We start from the raw sequence: 20,039 nt of genomic DNA, 5'->3' as shown, positions 1-20,039 counted from the left end.
GGCGCTGGATTTCCAAGCATTATTTAAGAAACGATCAGAAATTAAATAAAAAAAAACAAGTTTTCTCAACTGAAATGTAAGAAGGAATATTAGAGCTTAAAACGAACAGAAATTATAACGTATGTGAGGGGGTTCTCCCCCAAGTCAATACCTTGCTCTTTACGCTACAATTTTTTTTTTAGTGCTTTCAAAAGAGCTATCTATTCTAATTAAACGGCCTTTGTGATTCAGGGGTTTCTGAATCAAATTTTTTTTAACTTTTAACGTAAAGAGCGTGGTATTGACTAAGGGGAGAACCCCTTCATATAAGTAATAACATATACGTAATAAAAAAAACAATAAAAAAACAAGCGATACGGCTCAATAGTAATCGAAACTTTTAAAAACAAAATTTTGATGTCAATAAATGTATCAAAAGAATGTGTTTATAATGCTGATCCTAAATATATAAATTTTATTAAGTTTAGTATTACTCATCAAAGGCTACGAGCCTGAGAAAATTTACTCGATTTTTTAAAGAGGGGGAAACATCCCCTACAAGTGAAAGAATTTTAATGAAAATCACACCGTCAGATTCAGCGTATCAGAAAACCCTATTACATAGGTTTCAAGCTCATATCTGCAAAAATCTGCAACTTTGTATTTTTTGCCAGAAGAAAAATATACGAATATAGAAGTTAGTTACGTAAGTTAATTTGTAAAGACATCCATTTAGCAAAAGAAAAGTAAAATTTTTATACAAATAAAAGCTGCATTAACTAAAAAACGATCAGAAATTAAATAAAAAAAACAAGTTTTTTAAACTGAAAGTAAGGAGCGACATTAAAACTTAAAACGAACAGAAATTATTCCGTATATGAAAGGGGCTGACCCCTCCTCAACGCCTCGCTGTTTACACTAAAGTTTGACTCTGTCTCACAACTCTATTTTTTAAAACACTAAAAAACTTTAGCGTAAAGAGGGGGCGTTGAGGAGGGGACAGCCCCTTCATATACGGAATAATTTCTGTTCGTTTTAAGTTTTAATGTCGCTCCTTACTTTCAGTTTAAAAAACTTGTTTTTTTTATTTAATTACGGGAAAGAACTAACGAAAGTGTATGGCTGCTTAATGTATGATGATTTTAATTCCTGGAAGTTTGAGCAGTTTTGATTTTTCAATGTTAGAATTGATTAGAGATGAGAGAGAGAGAGAGAGAGAGAGAGAGAGAGAGAGAGAGAGAGAGAGAGAGAGAGAGAGAGAGAGAGAGAGAGAGAGAGAGAGAGAGAGAGAGAGAGAGAGAGAGAGAGAGAGAGAGAGAGAGAGAGAGAGAGAGAGAGAGAGAGAGAGAGAGAGAGAGAGAGAGAGAGAGAGAGAGAGAGAGAGAGAGAGAGAGAGAGAGAGAGAGAGAGAGAGAGAGAGAGAGAGAGAGAGAGAGAGAGAGAGAGAGAGAGAGAGAGAGAGAGAGAGAAAGAGAGAGAGAGAGAGAGAGAGAGAGAGAGAGAGAGAATTCTCTTATATTTATATTTTTCGATTCAGTTCCCTCTGCACCCCAAAATAAGCTCCTACGTACGCGCGTGAAGCGTACTACTCTCTGGGATAGGTTTATCCAACGTGTAGTCTACGATTTCAAGTTGTATTCTGATTTGTCAGAGTTCGTAGGAAACTCATTTCCCCAAAGGCTAATGCTTGGACATAATCTTTCCTACTTTTGACCAAATTATGCATATGTTTAATGCCCTATATAACGGGATTGTAAAAGGGTTATAGGCAAGGCCGTATCCTAGAGGTTGGGGGGATTGGGAGAGAGAGAGAGAGAGAGAGAGAGAGAGAGAGAGAGAGAGAGAGAGAGAGAGAGAGAGAGAGAGAGAGAGAGAGAGAGAGAATTTATTAACAATAGTGTTGCCATATGATTTCGGTTGGATGGGGAGGAGGATTGTTATGCAAGTGGGTCTAAAATATGCGTAATTTTTGGTCGATTATTGGGCAGAAGCTATCGTGACCCATCTTCAGCAGATATTCTTGAACATATGCATATCTTAATCCATCATTTTATCAAAAGAATCTATTTATATTTAATCTTACTGTAACTATTGGTTTTTTAAATGAACGCATGTCAAAACCATTCACAAAATGTCTTCTTTTTTATTAACAAAAGGATGTCACGAGTCAATATTATTAGATCTGTTTTCTTAATTTGTTGGCTTAATTGGGGTATTTTTTGTCCTGGAATTTTAATTTAAGCGTCTAGATGACCCGGAATTATAAAGCATGCATCAGCGTAAAAATGAATTCGAATTTTTCGCGTTAAGAATTGATATGACCATAGGTCCTTCCAAAACCTAATCGTCCGCCTTAAGATCATCTTGGCCCAGTCCATTTACCCTTGAAGTTACACTTGGATCGGTGAAAAACAACATTTGGTTTTGTTTACATCAGATGGTTACAAACCACTCAAAAATTGTTTTTTTTCCTTTTAGGTTTGTTTGACTCAGTACACATGCCCTATAAGTAGCCGAAATCATAGACAAAATCATATTTGAGTGTTGGGCGTCAGAGATTGATACAACAATTTTTTCCCCCATAGCTTTTGTCTTAATTGAGGGTCTTATTGTCTCTGTCTACATAATGGATAAGTCTAAGCCAATTTGAGAAGACAAAATTTGTTTACCACCTAAATTACTTTCAAATTTCTTTTCTGCATAGGGACCCAGATGGCAAAGAAACTTATGAAAGTCATTTTTAAGCCGATCACAGACTAAATTTAAAACTCCATTTTTGTACGTCAGTAGTAAGTCGACCTTAGATCCGTATTACGTCAATTACCAGACATAAACTTTCAGCAAATTGCATTGAAATTATTCTGTGTATGAGGAGGGCAGTCCCTTCCTCATCCCTCGCTCTTTACGTTGAAGTGTGACCTTTTGTCACAATTCTTTAAGAGACTGCTAAAAAACAAGTGCTGTTGAATTTGAATTATGTATTTTTAAAGAACTTTAAGACTTTGGCGTAAAGAGCGAGGGTTGAGGAAGGGACAACCCTCTCATATACGGAATATTTTTTGTTCGTTTTAAGTTTTATTGCTGCTCCATACTTTCAAATTAAAAAAAAAACTTGTTTTTCTTTATTTAATGATCAAACGGTGTGATTATAAACCAACACTTTCGCCAGACATGGATATTTCAGCGTCTTTGTGCAAGAGTGTTCTGGTGTTCTTTTTTTTTAGCTTAATATTAGTATGTATTTTTGTTTGGCAATTATTTCATATTTCCAGCATATGCCTAGCCTATCACTCTGATTTAGCCGGAGGGAAAGTAGACCGAAGTAGTGTCCACAATGATTGAACATCGGACTGGTGTTAAGCCTGCGAGTACTTCTGCCCGCGTATATGCTCTGCAAAAACCGTAGATTTAGTGGGTTTTTTTTTCTCCAAAAAGATGTCGTTTCCTTTTTTCTCCCGGAATTGTATTCTCTCGGGTGAAAATCCCCTGACAGCACTTTTCATGTTGTAAAAATGGAGATTTTGAAGAACTTTTCTATAAGTGTATTTCTAAAACAAATAAAACGGCCGAAAATATTTAGAAATGACAGCGAGTTTGCAAAATCAACCATCGAATGTCTAGATGTTCATTAGATTTACCAGACTATACTTGTCCTCTATTTGGACCAAAGGCGCCCCAAATTCCCCTTCATAATGGACAAAGAGGGCTATTATATACCTAAGATTTAACCATAATTATTATTTCCTTACCTTACTAAGGAGGCCGTCAGAGCTACGTATACATTCCCAAAACTATCTATGCTACCAGGAATTTAAATGTATTTTCTTTTTTATTTCTTTTGTTTTCAAATTTTAATGTTACCTTTCTTATCCAAGAATATGTAAAAGCCTTCCTTTTATTGATTTTTTATATGAACATTTTAATTCTTTAAACTCTTTACACTCCTTACTTAAAAAAATGGAAATGCTCGAAATTTCTAGAAGAAAAATTGAAAAAAGCGAAATTGTTCAAACTAAAATTGAAAAATTCGAAAATTCGAAAGAATAAAATATTTGCAAACGCGAAATTGAATGAACAAATGTTAAAAAAAAAACAATGAAAAAATCTCGTCAAAAATTAGAAATCTGTGTTTCCGCTTACCGACATAAATTGAAAACAAACCTTCGGTGAAAGAAAATGTGTGTTTTCGTTCAATAAAATTTGAAATATGGCCAAATCTTTACAGAAAAATCTTGAAGAACTTTTCATACTTTAGTACAAAACTGAAACTGGTGAAAAGAACTCGAAAAAATTGAAAAAAGCCGTAGTTACTTGAACAAAAATTTGAAAATGACCAAATTACGTGAACAGAAAATTGGAAATATATGTTTACGCTTAACAAATTAGAAAACTGGGAAATTTTAGGGAATGCTTCGTTTAAATTAAAAAAAGTCTAGAATAGCGTGCCACTCATAGTATATTTTGTAATGCAACTTAAGTTCTTTTTATTTGTAGCGATTTGACGGTTTACACCGATAATACACCCGGCGCTTGACCTATTAGGGCCTGATTCCCTTTTAAAAGTTTTCTAACACCCAGTGTGGGCAAAATTTGGAGAATTTTCATAATCTATCTTCCCATCATCAACTCTAAACATCTCTTTAAACCTTCCTCTTGTTGAGACGGTAAACATATCCCTCAAAAGTGTGCCCCTCCTCCGGAAACTAAAATCACCCCCTAATTTGGCTTCATTGCAAATATCGGATCTAATTTGCAAGGGCATTTGGCTAGAAATATTTCATTACTAAAACCCTTTGAACAAAACGTCTTCCTAATTCTACACCGATTTCTGGGGATCTCAAATCCCGTTTAAATCCAACTTGTCATTCATTTTCCGCTAATTTATCCCTTAAAAAGGCACAGAACGCAAGTTTTCTATTCAGGACAAGGAACACATAATAATACTGATAAAATGAGAAATATCAATGAATTAGGATTAAATTTGGGCAATTATTGAAGGCCAATCAACTGTATATTTCTTATATTTCTTATACTGTATATTCTATATTTCTTTTATATTTCTTCCGTTAGGTCGACCTAGATTAAGTGATCTTTCCCCTTAGAAATCTTTTGTGTCACTAATTCAGAATTAAAACTTCCGGATCTTTTTCAAAATCGGAGTGTTAATTTCGTATGTTTATAATTTGTTTTGGTTTTTTTTTCAGACGGAGTTGTCACACTCTTTGCAGCAGTTGTCAGAAAAGGCACGGGCCGTAACAGAATTTATTCAGCGATTGAAAGCTGCCTCAGAAAAGCTAAATGCAAGTTGAACATTTTTTATATAGTCTTTTTTAATGTCTGCAATGCTATGAATCTCATGTATTAGAAATATAAAAACTAAGATAAAGAAAAATATAAAATTGAGATAAATAAAATATCGAATCATATATCAAATATAGAATATGATTTCGTTTGTACAAAACCAGATATGCAGAATTCCATGACAAAAATTGCTACTTTTCAAACAGTTCCTGATAACGAACGTGGTAAGCGATCCGGCTCAATAGTAACCGAAACTCTAAAAAACGGGATTTTGATACCAATAGATACATCAAAAGAATCACATTTTAATACTGATTTCAAATATATAAATAAAGTTTATTCCTACCCATCAAAAGTTACGCGCCTGATAAAATAATGGGGGAAAGACCCCCTGAAAGCTATAGAACCTTAATGAAAATCACACTACCAGATTCAACGTATCAGAGAATCCTACTGTAGAGGTTTCAAGCTCCTATCTACAAAAATGTGGAGTTTTGTATTTAATGCCAGAAGAAAGATCACGGATGAGTGTTTATTTTTTTTTTTTTCCTGGGGTGATCGTAACGACCCAGTGGTCCTAGAATATCTTGGGAGGGCTCATTTGTACGGAAATTAAAAGTTTTAGTGCCATTTTTAAGTGACAAAAAAAATGGAGGGCAACTAGACCCCCTCCCACGCTCATTTTTTCCCAAAGTCACTCGATCAAAATTTTGAGATAGCCATTTTGTTCAGCATGGTCGAAATTATAATAAATATGGGGGGAGGGCTGAAAGTTATGAACTTTACCCAATGTTTACGCATAGTATTGGTTATTGGGAAGTATACAGACGTTTTCAAGGGGGATTTTTTTCTGGTAAGGGGGGGGGGGGTCGGGGGTTATGTGGGAGGTTCTTTCCATGGAGGAAGTTTTCATGGGGGAAGGGACATTGCTATGAAGGGGGCGCCGGATTTCCCATCATTATTTAGAAAAAACGATCAGAAATAAAATAATAAAATAAACAAGTTTTTCAACTGAAGGTAAGGAGCAACATCAAAACTTAAAACAAACAGAAATTATTAAGTATGTGATTGGGTTTGCCCCCTAGTCAATACCTCGCTCTTTAAGCCAAAGATTTTTTTTTGTACTTTCGTAAGACCTATTTATTCTAATTAACGGCCTTTGTGATTAAGGGGTCACTTTTAAAGAATTGGAACAAAATTCGAACTTTAACGTAAAAAGCGAGGTATTGACTAGGGGGAGAACCCCCTAATATACGTATTAAAAATATATGGATATAGAAGTTCGTTTCGTAGGTTAATTCGTAAGTTTACATGTATTTATTACTAATAAAAACATTCGTAAAAAAAATTAAACAACTTTCGAGAAAGCCATTTAACCAAATAAAAGTAAAATTAATATGCAATTTTTTTCTTAATTATTCATGTACGGTGAGCCAAAATCAAAACCTGCATTAATTCAAAAACACTCGAAAATTAAATAAAAAAACAAGTTTTTTTTAACTGAAAGTTAGGAGCGACATTAAAAATTAACGAACAGAAATTATTCCGTATATGAAAGGGGCTGTCCCCTCCTCATCGCCTCGGTCTTTACGCTAAAGTTAGACTCTTTCTCACAATTTTTTAAAACAATAAAAAACTTTAGCGTAAAGAGTGAGGTTGAGGAGGGGACAGCCCCTTTCATATACGGAATAATTTCTGTTCGTTTTAAGTTTTAATGTTGCTGCTTACTTTCAGTTAAAAAAAACTAATTTTTTTATTTATTTATAGTGTGTCATAGCCTACCTGAGTTCCGGGAAGACTGTAATTGCAACTAGCCTCTTTCAAATCTACGAAAGACAAATTACGCTTTAATTAAAAGACACGGAAAAATAAAACATACCGGTCGTCTAAATGTGTCAATTTTGGTGGAATGTAATATCACCAACTGTTCAGGCGGTATTTTAGCGGTGCTAGTAAAAAAAAATATTGTGATATCTTGTTAAGATTAGTTAAAAATGTTCTAGAATAAGTTATTCCTAAGAAAAAAGTAAATAAAAGCTGGAATTGTGATGTCATGACAAAAATTGCAGTTATTCATTTTATTTAAATTATTTTCAAAAATGATAATCGTATGATAATATCCATGTGCTTTATTAAAGGGATACTTTAGCGAAGTTTCGTTTGAAGGAAAAATTTACTAGAACCAAGTAAAGTGAATAGATAGCCCTACGTATACGTATCTGAAAAGGCTGAATCCAAGAGTTCGTGGGGAAAACTCTAAAATTTGGCTAGTACCTATATAAAAATCTCTTGTATCCCCTTTTTTTCTGCTTGGGCCTTTTTTCTCGATCTGACGACATCCCTTTGGAATAAACACCAAGTCACGGTAAAGACAAGACTACGAATATTTGACGCATGGGTGGGGGGGGGGGGCTAATACTACTTTCCGGCTGCGAAACCTGGCCCTTCGAAGCCTCGGATACCCCAGATCTGGATGTTTTCACTGTAAATGCCTTCAGTTTATTCTGAAGGCTGGACAGTTTGTGAAGGTATTATTCACATTGAGCTGGAAAACCGTCACCCATAACAAATGTCATCAAATGCAAGAGCCTCTGATAATTCAGCACATATTACAGCACCCTGATGATGCTATATAGAAGAAATATTTTGAGTGTTTCACGTAGTCGTCGTGGAGGAAGCTAGACATTGGTCAAAGAGAAACCTGGTTAACAAAGTATAAAAACATACAAAAGTACTGACAAAACCTATCCTCTCCACACAAAAAAAGTGACCCTTTGTCCGCGTCTCCGGAGACGATTCCATACCTATGCGAACCTGGCGAGTAAATCACAAGTTCCGTAGGTGATTATACTTGTTCCGTATAAGCTGTTTTAAATTTAATTTATTGGCTCGGAGCGATTAAGTAGTACAGTATTTACCCTCTAGAGGCGCTGAGGTACGCGGGGTCACTTTTGGAGAGTTTTGTCAGTACTTGGTCAGTATGTGTTTATACTTTTCTGGTTAACTACCACCAAGTTAGGCTTAGGGCCGCTTGGCGGGTTCAAGAATTATGTCATACGACGGGATCGAGGCTGGTTGTCAACCGTCAAGCTACCAACTGCAAATACACCCTCCTGGAGCCAAACTTGTCACAGAATATTGAACGCCATGATGAGCTAAGGGCTTACAACGTGAAACATGTACAATAAGTTAAATACACGTCTGCCATGTCTGCCATTCCTTCAGGATTTCCCTAAGATCCTGGTGTTTCAATCTTGAGGTCGAGATCTTAGAAAAAACTTGTAATCACTCGATATTTTTCTTCTTCTTATATTAGGGATTGTATAAGTATAAAAGTTTCTTGGGCTCCTCTTAATACCAACAAGCATCATCACAAATTTGTTTATTCTAACTGAATGTTTACTTCTCATATCAATATTATTATATCATAACTTGTATAAACTGGTTCCATTTTCAGCTAGATCTTAGCAGTGGTTGTGACTTGTGAGCTACTTTGAACATTGTGAGAAAGATTTAGTTGCCGCTTTGCTGGACCGAGGTTCTGTCGGAAATAGAACTATTCCTGGGCTATTTTCTGTAGATAATGAATTATTCAAAAACAAAACACCCTCTTAGCAACATATTGGAAGCAAATATCCCGCAATGACGGACTTAAAAGTGGTTCTCAAAAGCTGCTTCAAGTTAAATTCCCTCAAAATTTGTAATTGCATGAATCCGCCATTCATTAGCGCTCTGAGCTGGAAATTTTGTTATTTTACTCGTATTATATAGTTAATGAGAGTAGTAACCTATTGCACAGTTTCACACCTACATTCACGCCTACAAGACCATAGGCACTTTCAACCCTACATTCACGCCTATAATAATATGGTCGAAAGTATATACAATATGAACGGTACATTGGAATTGCGCAAGAAAAACCCATGCCTGAGACATTAAACTCACGCGTGAATATTTTAAAAGTTGGCACACTATAATGCATGTTATAAAACTAAAGTCGAGGTTTTTTAAACTTGGCAAGGAATAATGTAGTCAAGCATGCTTTGAGAGTTTGGTCGTAATAATAATTTAAACAGACAGGTTTTTTTCTGTTTTTGTTGTCAATTGCACAAAGAATGTACGTCATGAAATCACGTGTACATTCTTAAAAAAAACTAGTGTGATATAAAGTGGTCAAACATGTTTTGGGAGCACGCACGAAATTATGTAACTCAACATCCGTTTTTTATTCGTCCTTGAAAAACTGTTGAAAACAATGGATCCGTCAATTGTCCATGTGAGTACAGCTTATTAAATTTCTTAATTTGTTTCTAGATAAAAAGCATTTACCAGTAAATTCAAATTTCAGGGGGACTTAGCCCCCCCTCCCCCCACCCCAAACAATAAAAACCCATACAATAGTATACTCGTTAGAAAACGCAAAGTACGCTTTTTTCCTCTATGTAAACAACCCCCCACCCTGCTCTGTAGAAATAGTTATTTCGTTCAAAAAAAATGTCCTTTTTTCCAGTTATTAAAAATCTTTTTTCTGATCTAAATAGAAGCATCTGTGTTACAAGAAACGGTCACTTTTGGGGAACAGGCTTCGCATGTTCATTTTATCACAGAGATTAAAACCATATGTGTTTATAATTACAGAAAAGGGTCCTTTTTTGGAACCAAAATTTCAAACGTGTCGTATCTGAAAAAAAAGCTTGGTGATTAAGATGGGCTTTGTCTAATTATAGCCGGAAACTTGATAGGGGGCAAGATCAAAAAAGGGGTAATTAGTGATTGGATAATTTTTTAACGTGAAATCTCTGAATAATATTTTTGGAGAAATTATTTAAAAGGTATAGTTTATTTATTCTAAAGATAATGACATAGGCCTCAACAGCAAATCATTTTAATACTTTTCCACAGGGGGATTTCCACTATGTATGTTAAGATTCAAGCTAATTCTTGTAGGCTACCTTTTAAAATAGCTTTACGGGGGGGGGGGGAGGGAGATACACACTACCCTCTGCTCATAAATTTGACATCGTGTCTGAGCTTTTTCTGAAAGACTTTAGACTACTCTAATTATTTAAAAGGTATTGTTTATTTATTCTAAAGATAATGACATAGGCCTCAACGGCAAATCATTTTAATACTTTTCCACAGGGGGATTTCCACTAGGTATGTTAAGATTCAAGCTAATTCTTGTAGGCTACCTTTTAAAATAGCTTTACGGGGTTTGAGGGTGTCGTCTTATTCTGTATATTTTTTTTTGTTTACTTGGTGCTCATTCAAAAAGCGAGGATTTTTGTTAAATAAGTAATTCTTGTACCCTTTAAAATAGCTTTACGGGGTTTGAGAGACTCTGAAAGGGGTAATTAGTGATTGAATAATGTTTTAACGTGAAATCTCTGAATAAAATATTTTTGGAGAAATTATTTAAAAGGTATAGTTTATTTATTCTAAAGATAATGACTTAGGCCTCAACGGCAAATCATTTTAATACTGTTCCACAGGGGGATTTTCACTAGGTAGGTTAGGATTAAAGCCAAGTCGTGTAGGCTACTATTTAAAATAGCTTTACGGGGGGGAGGGAGAGACACACTACACTCTGTTCATAAATTTGATATCGTGTCTGAGCTGTTTCTAAAAGACTTTAGACCACTGTAATTATTTAAAAGGTATTGTTTATTTATTCTAAAGATAATGACTTAGGCCTCAACGGCAAATCATTTTAATACTTTTCCACAGGGGCATTTCCACTAGGTATGTTAAGATTCAAGCTAATTCTTGTAGGCTACCTTTTAAAATAGCTTTACGGGGTTTGAGGGTGTCGTCTTATTCTGTGTGTTTTTTTTTTGTTTACTTGGTGGTCATTCAAAAAGCGAGGATTTTTGTTAGATAAGTAATTCTTGTACCTTTTAAAATAGCTTTACGGGGTTTGAGAGACTCTGAAAGGGGTAATTACTGATTGAATAATTTTTTAACGTGAAATCTCTGAATAAAATATTTTTGGAGAAATTATTTAAAAGGTATAGTTTATTTATTCTAAAGATAATGACTTAGGCATCAACAGCAAATCATTTTAATACTTTTCCACAGGGGGATATCCACTAGTTATGTTAAGATTCAAGCTAATTCTTGTAGGCCACCTTTTAAAATAGCTTTACGGGGGGGGAGGGAGAGACACACTACACTCTGCTCATAAATTTGACATCGTGTCCGAGCTTTTTCTGAAAGACTTTAGACTACTGTAATTATTTAAAAGGTATTGTTTATTTATTCTAAAGATAATGACTTAGGCCTCAACGGCAAATCATTTTAATACTTTTCCACAGGGGTATTTCCACTAGGTATGTTAAGATTCAAGCTAATTCTTGTAGGCTACCTTTTAAAATAGCTTTACGGGGTTTGAGGGTGTCGTCTTATTCTGTGTGTTTTTTTTTGTTTACTTGGTGCTCATTCAAAAAGCGAGGATTTTTGTTAAATAAGTAATTCTTGTACCTTTTAAAATAGCTTTACGGGGTTTGAGAGACTCTGAAAGGGGTAATTAGTGATTGAATAATTTTTTAACGTGAAATCTCTGAATAAAACATTTTTGGAGAAATTATTTAAAAGGTATAGTTTATTTATTCTAAAGATAATCACATAGGCCTCAACAGCAAATCATTTTAATACTTTTCCACAGGGGGATTTCCACTAGGTATGTTAAGATTCAAGCTAAATCTTGTAGGCTACATTTTAAAATAGTTTTACGGGGGGGGGGAGGGAGATACACACTACACTCTGCTCATAAATTTGACATCGTGTCTGAGCTTTTTCTGAAAGACTTTAGACTACTGTAATTATTTAAAAGGTATTGTTTATTTATTCTAAAGATATTGACTTAGGCCTCAACAGCAAATCATTTTAATACTTTTCCACAGGGGGATTTCCACTAGGTATGTTAAGATTCAAGCTAATTCTTGTAGGCTACCTTTTAAAATAGCTTTACGGGGTTTGAGAGACTCTGAAAGGGGTAACTAGTGATTGAATAATTTTTTGACGTGAAATCTCTGAATAAAATATTTTTGGAGAAATTATTTAAAAGGTATAGTTTATTTATTCTAAAGATAATGACTTAGGCCTCAACAGCAAAACATTTAAATACTTTTCCACAGGGGGATTTCCACTAGGTATTGTTTATTTATTCTAAAGATAATGACTTAGGCCTCAACGGCAAATCATTTTAATACTTTCCCACTGGGGGATTTCCACTAGGTATGTTAAGATTCAAGCTAATTCTTGTAGGCTACCTTTTAAAATAGCTTTACGGGGTTTGAGGGTGTCGTCTTATTCTGTGTGTTTTTTTTTTTGTTTGCTTGGTGCTCATTCAAAAAGCGAGGATTTTTGTTAAATAAGTAATTCTTGTACCTTTTAAAATAGCTTTACGGGCTTTGAGAGACTCTGAAAGGGGTAATTAGTGATTGAATAATTTTTTAACGTGAAATCTCTGAATATAATATTTTTGGAGAAATTGTTTAAAAGGTATAGTTTATTTATTCTAAAGATAATGACTTAGGCCTCAACAGCAAATCATTTTAATACTTTTCCACAGGGGGATATCCACTAGGTATGTTAAGATTCAAGCTAATTCTTGTAGGCTACCATTTAAAATAGCTTTACGGGGGGGCGAGATACAAACTACACTCTGCTCATAAATTTGACATCGTGTCTGAGCTTTTTATGAAAGACTTTAGACTACTGTAATTATTTAAAAGGTATTGTTTATTTATTCTAAAGATAATGACTTAGGCCTCAACGGCAAATCATTTTAATACTTTTCCCCAGGGGGATTTCCACTAGGTATGTTAAGATTCAAGCTAATTCTTGTAGGCTACCTTTTAAAATAGCTTTACGGGGTTTGAGGGTTTCGTCTTATTCTTTGTGTTTTTTTTTACTTGGTGATCATTCAAAAAGCGAGGATTTTTGTTAAATAAGTAATTCTTGTACCTTTTAAAATAGCTTTACGGGGTTTGAGAGACTCTGAAAGGGGTAATTAGTGATTGAATAATTTTTTAACGTGAAATCTCTGAATAAAATATTTTTGGAGAAATTATTTAAAATGTATAGTTTATTTATTCTAAAGATAATGACTTATGCCTCAACAGCAAATCATTTTAATACTTTTCCACAGGGGGATTTCCACTAGGTATGTTAAGATTAAAGCTAATTCTTGTAGGCTACCTTTTAAAATAGCTTTACGGGGGGGGAGGGAGTTACACACTACACTCTGCTCATAAATTTGACATCGTGTCTGAGCTTTTTCTGAAAGACTTTAGACCACTGTAATTATTTAAAAGGTATAGTTTATTTATTCTAAAGATAATGACTTAGGCCTCAATGGCAAATCATTTTAATACTTTTCCACAGGGGTATTTCCACTAGATATGTTAAAATTCAAGCTAATTCTTGTAGGCTACCTTTTAAAATAGCTTTCTGGGGTTTGAGGGTGTCGTCTTATTCTGTGTGTTTTTTTTTGTTTACTTGGTGGTCATTCAAAAAGCGAGGATTTTTCAGAGACACGATGCGGCTTTCCCACTGGTACTCTATGGCCGGTTATCGACACTACCTAGTTTATTGCATGCATTAAATCAGTATTTTTTACGCAGTGGAACGATAAACACATAAGTCATATCTTTAAAAAAAAAAGTGAAGATGGACCATTTTAATAAAGTGTGTTCACATGACAAAATTATTGTAGCATTGAATGCCAACAGGGAGAAGTATTTAAACTATGAAACAAGTACAAGTGGTAGCACTATTGGAAATGTATGCATGCATTGTCATGAAAGTAAGGAATTAAATTTCTTTGGAATACCGAAAAGATTCCATTGTACAAATAGTGGATATGCGAGATTGAGATCTCCGGAGATGATTGCACTCAAAGAGAATGCCAACACAAAGATAATCGTTGATGATAGAGGATAACTCCTTGCTACTGTTGCAGGTAACACATTACCTACTGATACATCCAATCGTCATCTTTTAGGTATTAGCATTCAACGGAAGGTCAATAAAAGAAAGGCCTACTCTTCTATTAAGATTCAAGCTAATTCTTGTAGGCTACCTTTTAAAAGAGCTTGACGGGGGGGGAAGGAGATACACACTACACTATGCTCATAAATTTGAAATCGTTTCTGAGCTTTTTCTGAAAGACTTTAGACTACTGTAATTATTTAAATGTTATAGTTTATTTATTCTAAAGATAATGACTTAGGCCTCAACGGCAAATCATTTTAATACTTTTCCAAAGGGGGATTTCCACTAGGTATGTTAAGATTCAAGTTAATTCTTGTAGGCTACTTTTTAAAATAGCTTTACGGGGTTTGAGGGTGTCGTCTTATTCTGTGTGTTTTTTTTGTTTACTTGGTCATCATTCAAAAAGCGAGGATTTTTGTTAAATAAGTAATTCTTGTACCTTTTAAAATAGCTTTACGGGGTTTGAGAGACTCTGAAAGGGGTAATTAGTGATTGAATAATTTTTTAACGTGAAATCTCTGAATAAAACATTTTTGGAGAAATTATTTAAAAGGTATAGTTTATTTATTCTAAAGCCTAGTGGAAATCCCCCTGTGGAAAAGTATTAAAATGATTTGCTGTTGAGGCCTAAGTCATTATCTTTAGAATAAATAAACTATACCTTTTAAATAATTTCTCCAAAAATATTTTATTCAGAGATTTCACGTTAAAAATTATTCAATCACTAATTGCCCCTTTCAGAGTCTCTCAAACCCCGTAAAGCTATTTTAAAAGGTACAATAATTATTTATTTAACAAAAATCCTCGCTTTTTGAATGACCACCAAGTAAAAAAAAAAAAAACACACACAGAATAAGACGACACCCACAAACCCCGTAAAGCTATTTTAAAAGGTAGCCTACAAGAATTAGCTTGAATCTTAACATACCTGAGTGGAAAACCCCCTGTGGAAAAGTATTAAAATGATTTGCCGTTGAGGCCGAAGTCATTATCTTTAGAATAAATAAACAATTCCTAGTGGAAATCCCCCTGTGGAAAAGTATTAAAATGATTTGCTGTTGAGGCCTAAGTCATTACCTTTAGAATAAATAAACTATACCTTTTAAATAATTTCTCCAAAAATATTTTATTCAGAGATTTCACGTTAAAAAATTATTCAATCACTAATTACCCCTTTCAGAGTCTCTCAAACCCCGTAAAGCAATTTTAAAAGGTACAAGAATTACTTATTTAACAAAAATCGTCGCTTTTTGAATGACCACCAAGTAAAGAAAAAAAACACACAGAATAAGACGACCCTCTCAAACCCCGTAAGGCTATTTTAAAAGGTAGCCTACAAGAATTAGCGTGAATGTTAACATACCTTGTGGAAATCCCCCCGGGGAAAAGTATTACAAGGATTTGCGGTTGAGGCTTAAGGCATTATCTTTAGACTGAATAAATTATACCTTTTAAATAACTACAGTGGTATAAAGTCTTTCAGAAAAATCTCAGACACGATATCAAATTTATGAGCAGAGTGTAGTGTGTCTCTCCCTCCCCCCCTTACACCTCGTGTCTATAGTCGCCTCCAAGACTTAGCTTGAATCTGAACATACCTAGTGAAAATCCCCCTATTGAAAAGTATTAAAATGATTTGCCGTTGAGGCCTAAGTCATTATCTTTAGAATAAATAAACTATACCTTTTAAATAATTTGTCCAAAAATATTTTATTCAGAGATTTCACGTTAAAAAATTATTCAATTACTAATTACCCCTTTCAGAGTCTCTCAAACCCCGTAAAGCTATTTTAAAAGGTACAAGAATTAATTATTTAACAAAAATCCTCGCTTTTTGAATGACCACCAAGTAAAAAAAAAACAAAAAAAACACACACAGAATAAGACGACACCCTCAAACCCCGTAAAGCTATTTTAAAAGGTAGCCTACAAGAATTAGCTTGAATCTTAACATACCTAGTGGAAATCCCCCTGTGGAAAAGTATTAAAATGATTTGTCGTTGAGGCCTAAGTCATTATCTTTAGAATACATAAACAATACCTTTTAAATAATTACAGTAGTCTAAAGTCTTTCAGAAAAAGCTCGGACACGATGTCAAATTTATGAGCAGAGTGTAGTGTGTATCTCCCTTCCCCCGTAAAGCTATTTTAAAAGGTAGCCTACAAGAATTAGCTTGAATCTTAACATACCTAGTGGAAATCCCCCTGTGGAAAAGTATTAAAATGATTTGCTGTTGAGGCCTAAGTCATTATCTTTAGAATAAATAAACTATACCTTTTAAATAATTTCTCCAAAAATGTTTTATTCAGAGATTTCACGTTAAAAAATTATTCAATCACTAATTACCCCTTTCAGAGTCTCTCAAACCCCGTAAAGCTATTTTAAAATGTACAAGAATTACTTATTTAACAAAAATCCTCGCTTTTTGAATGACCACCAAGTAAACAAAAAAACACACAGAATAAGACGACACTCTCAAACCCCGTAAAGCTATTTTAAAATGTAGCCTACAAGAATTAGCTTGAATCTTAACATACCTAGTGGAAATCCCCCTGTGGAAAAGTATTAAAATGATTTGCCGTTGAGGCCTAAGTCAGTATCTTTAGAATAAATAAACAATACCTTTTAAATAATTACAGTAGTCTAAAATCTTTCAGAAAAAGCTCAGACACGATGTCAAATTTATGAGCAGAGTGTAGTTTGTATCTCCCTCCCCCCCCCCCCCCGTAAAGCTATTTTAAAAGGTAACCTACAAGAATTAGCTTGAATCTTAACATAGCTAGTTGTAATCCCCCTGTGGAAAAGTATTAAAATGATTTGCTGTTGAGGCCTAAGTCATTATCTTTAGAATAAATAAACTATACCTTTTAAATAATTTCTCCAAAAATATTTTATTCAGAGATTTCACGTTAAAAAATTATTCAATCATCAATTACCCCTTTCAGAGTCTCTCAAACCCCGTAAAGCTATTTTAAAAGGTACAAGAATTACTTATTTAACAAAAATCCTCACTTTTTGAATGACCACCAAGTAAAAAAAACAAAAAAAAACACTGAATAAGACGACACCCTCAAACCCCGTAAAGCTATTTTAAAAGGTAGCCTACAAGAATTAGCTTGAATCTTAACATACCTAGTGGAAATCCCCCAGTGGAAAAGTATTAAAATGATTTGCCCTTGAGGCCTAAGTCATTATCTTTAGAATAAATAAACAATACCTTTTAAATAAATACAGTGGTCTAAAGTCTTTCAGAAAAAGCTCAGACACGATGTGAAAATTATGAGCAGAGTGTAGTATGTATCTCCCTCCCCCCCGTAAAGCTATTTTAAAAGGTAGCCTACAAGAATTGGCTTGAATCTTAACATACCTAGTGGAAATCCCCCTGTGGAAAAGTATTAAAATGATTTGCTGTTGAGGCCTAAGTCATTATCTTTAGAATAAATAAACTATACCTTTTAAATAATTTCTCCAAAAATATTTTATTCAGAGATTTCACGTTAAAAAATTATTCAATCACTAATTACCCCTTTCAGTGTCTCTCAAACCCCGTAAAGCTATTTTAAAAGGTACAAGAATTACTTATTTAACAAAAATCCTCGCTTTTTGAATGACCACCAAGTAAAAAAAACAAAAAACACACTGAATAAGACGACACCCTCAAACCCCGTAAAGCTATTTTAAAAGGTAGCCTACAAGAATTAACTTGCATCTTAACATACCTAGTGGAAATCCCCCTGTGGAAAAGTATTAAAATGATTTGCCGTTGAGGCCTAAGTCATTATCTTTAGAATAAATAAACAATACCTTTTAAATAATTACAGTAGTCTAAAGTCTTTCAGGAAAAGCTCAGACACGATGTCAAATTTATGAGCAGAGTGTAGTGGGTCTCTCCCTCCCCCCCGTAAAGCTATTTTAAAAGGTAACCTACAAGAATTAGCTTGAATCTTAACATACCTAGTGGAAATCCCCCTGTGGAAAAGTATTAAAATGATTTGCTGTTGAGGCCTATGTCATTAACTTTAGAATAAATAAACTATACCTTTTAAATAATTTCTCCAAAAATATTTTATTCAGAGATTTCACGTCAAAAAATTATCCAATCACTAATTACCCCTTTTTTGATCTTGCCCCCTATCAATTCTGAGTTTCCGGCTAGAATTAGACAAAGTCCGTCTTAATCACCAAGCTTTTGTTTTCAGATACAACACGTTTGAAATTTTGGTTCCAAAAAAGGACCCATTTCTGTAATTATAAACACATATGGTTTTAATCTCTGTGATAAAATAAACATGCGAAGTCTGTTCCCCAAAAGGGACCGTTTCTTGTAACACAGAAGCTTCTATTTAGATCAGAAAAAGATTTTTGATAACTGGAAAAAAGGGCATTTTTTTTGAACGAAATAACTATTTCTACAGAACAGGGTGGGGGTGGTTTTGTTTACATAGAGGAAAAAAGCGTACTTTGTGTTTTCTAACGAGTATACTATTGTATGGTTTTTTTATTGTTGGGGGAGGGGGGAGGGGGGGGGGGGCTAAGTTCCCCTGAAATTTGAATTTACTGGTAAATGCTTTTTATCTGGAAATAAATTAAAAAATTTAAAAAGCTGTACTCACATTGACAATTGATGAATCCATTGTTTTCAACAGTTTTTCAAGGACGAATAAAAAACGGATGTTGAGTTACATAATTTCTTGCGTGCTCCAAAAACATGTTTGACTACTTTATATCATACCAGTTTTTTTTAAGAATGTAAACGTGAACTCATGACGTACATTCATTGTGCAATTGACAACAGAAACAGAAACAAACCTGTCTGCTTAAATTATTATTAGGACCAAACTCTCAAAACATGCTTGACCACATTGTGCCTTGCCAAGTTTAAAAAACCTCGCCTTTAGTTTTATAACATGCATTATAGTGTTCCAACTTTTAAAATATTCACGCGTGAGTTTAATGTCTCAGGCATGGGTTTTTCTTGCGCAATTCCAATGTACCATTCATATTGTATACACTTTTGACCATATTCTTGTAGGCGTGAATGTAGGGTTGAAAGTGCCTATGGTCTTGTAGGTGTGAATGTAGGTGTGAAAGTGCCTAATAGGTTACAACTAATGAGAGGAATTTTCTATCAATATTAGTTCTATAATTTTCGAAGTGGTAAGTTTTAAAAGTAACTGGTACATCTGTAAAAAAAAAAAAATTAAAAATTGCTCAAACCAGACGGTTGTTGAGAGAAAAAGTTGTATCGACATTTTTCTCTTTAAACAGTATGATGTTCTCTACGTTCAAACTGAAAATTGACAAAATCCTGGCAATACTTGTAGTAATTAAATAAAAAAAAAACAAGTTTTTTCAACTGAAAGTAAGGAGCAACATTGAAACTTAAAACAAACAGAAATTATTACGTATATAAAGGGGGTTGCCCCTTCCTCAACACCTCGCTCTTTACGCTAAAGTTTTTTAGTACTTTAGAAAAAGCGTCTTACTGTTCTAATTAAACGGCCCTTGTGTTTCAGGAGTCATTATTAAAGAATTGGGACAAAATTCAAACTTTACCGTAAAGAATTAGGTATTGAGGAGGGGGCAACCTCCTTTATATACGAAATAATTTCTGTTCATTTTAAATTTTAATGTTGTTCCTTACTTTCAGGTGAAAAAACTTGTTTATTATTAAATTTCTTACCGTTTTTTAAATAATGCCAGGAAATCTCGCCCCACCTCCACGGAGAAACCCCCTGCCCATGGAAATATCTTCTAGACT

General features: G+C 34.1%; 1 protein-coding gene across 1 annotated transcript in view; it reads left to right on the top strand.

Moving 5' to 3' along the window:
• Trim9 (E3 ubiquitin-protein ligase Trim9) overlaps positions 1–20,039 on the top strand; it is a 237,798-nt gene that overhangs the window by 48,989 nt on the left and 168,770 nt on the right. Inside the window, exon 2 of the mRNA XM_089108206.1 lies at positions 5,184–5,279. Coding sequence (XP_088964332.1) covers positions 5,184–5,279 — 96 coding nt within the window. The remainder of the gene's footprint in view (positions 1–5,183; positions 5,280–20,039) is intronic.

The sequence above is a fragment of the Artemia sp. Qi Xiang Cuo genome, chromosome 1 (genome assembly GCF_049724085.1).
Source record: "Artemia sp. Qi Xiang Cuo chromosome 1, ASM4972408v1, whole genome shotgun sequence".
NCBI classification, from domain to species: Eukaryota; Metazoa; Arthropoda; class Branchiopoda; order Anostraca; family Artemiidae; genus Artemia; species Artemia sp. Qi Xiang Cuo.
This window is presented reverse-complemented; position numbering and strand designations above follow the sequence as displayed.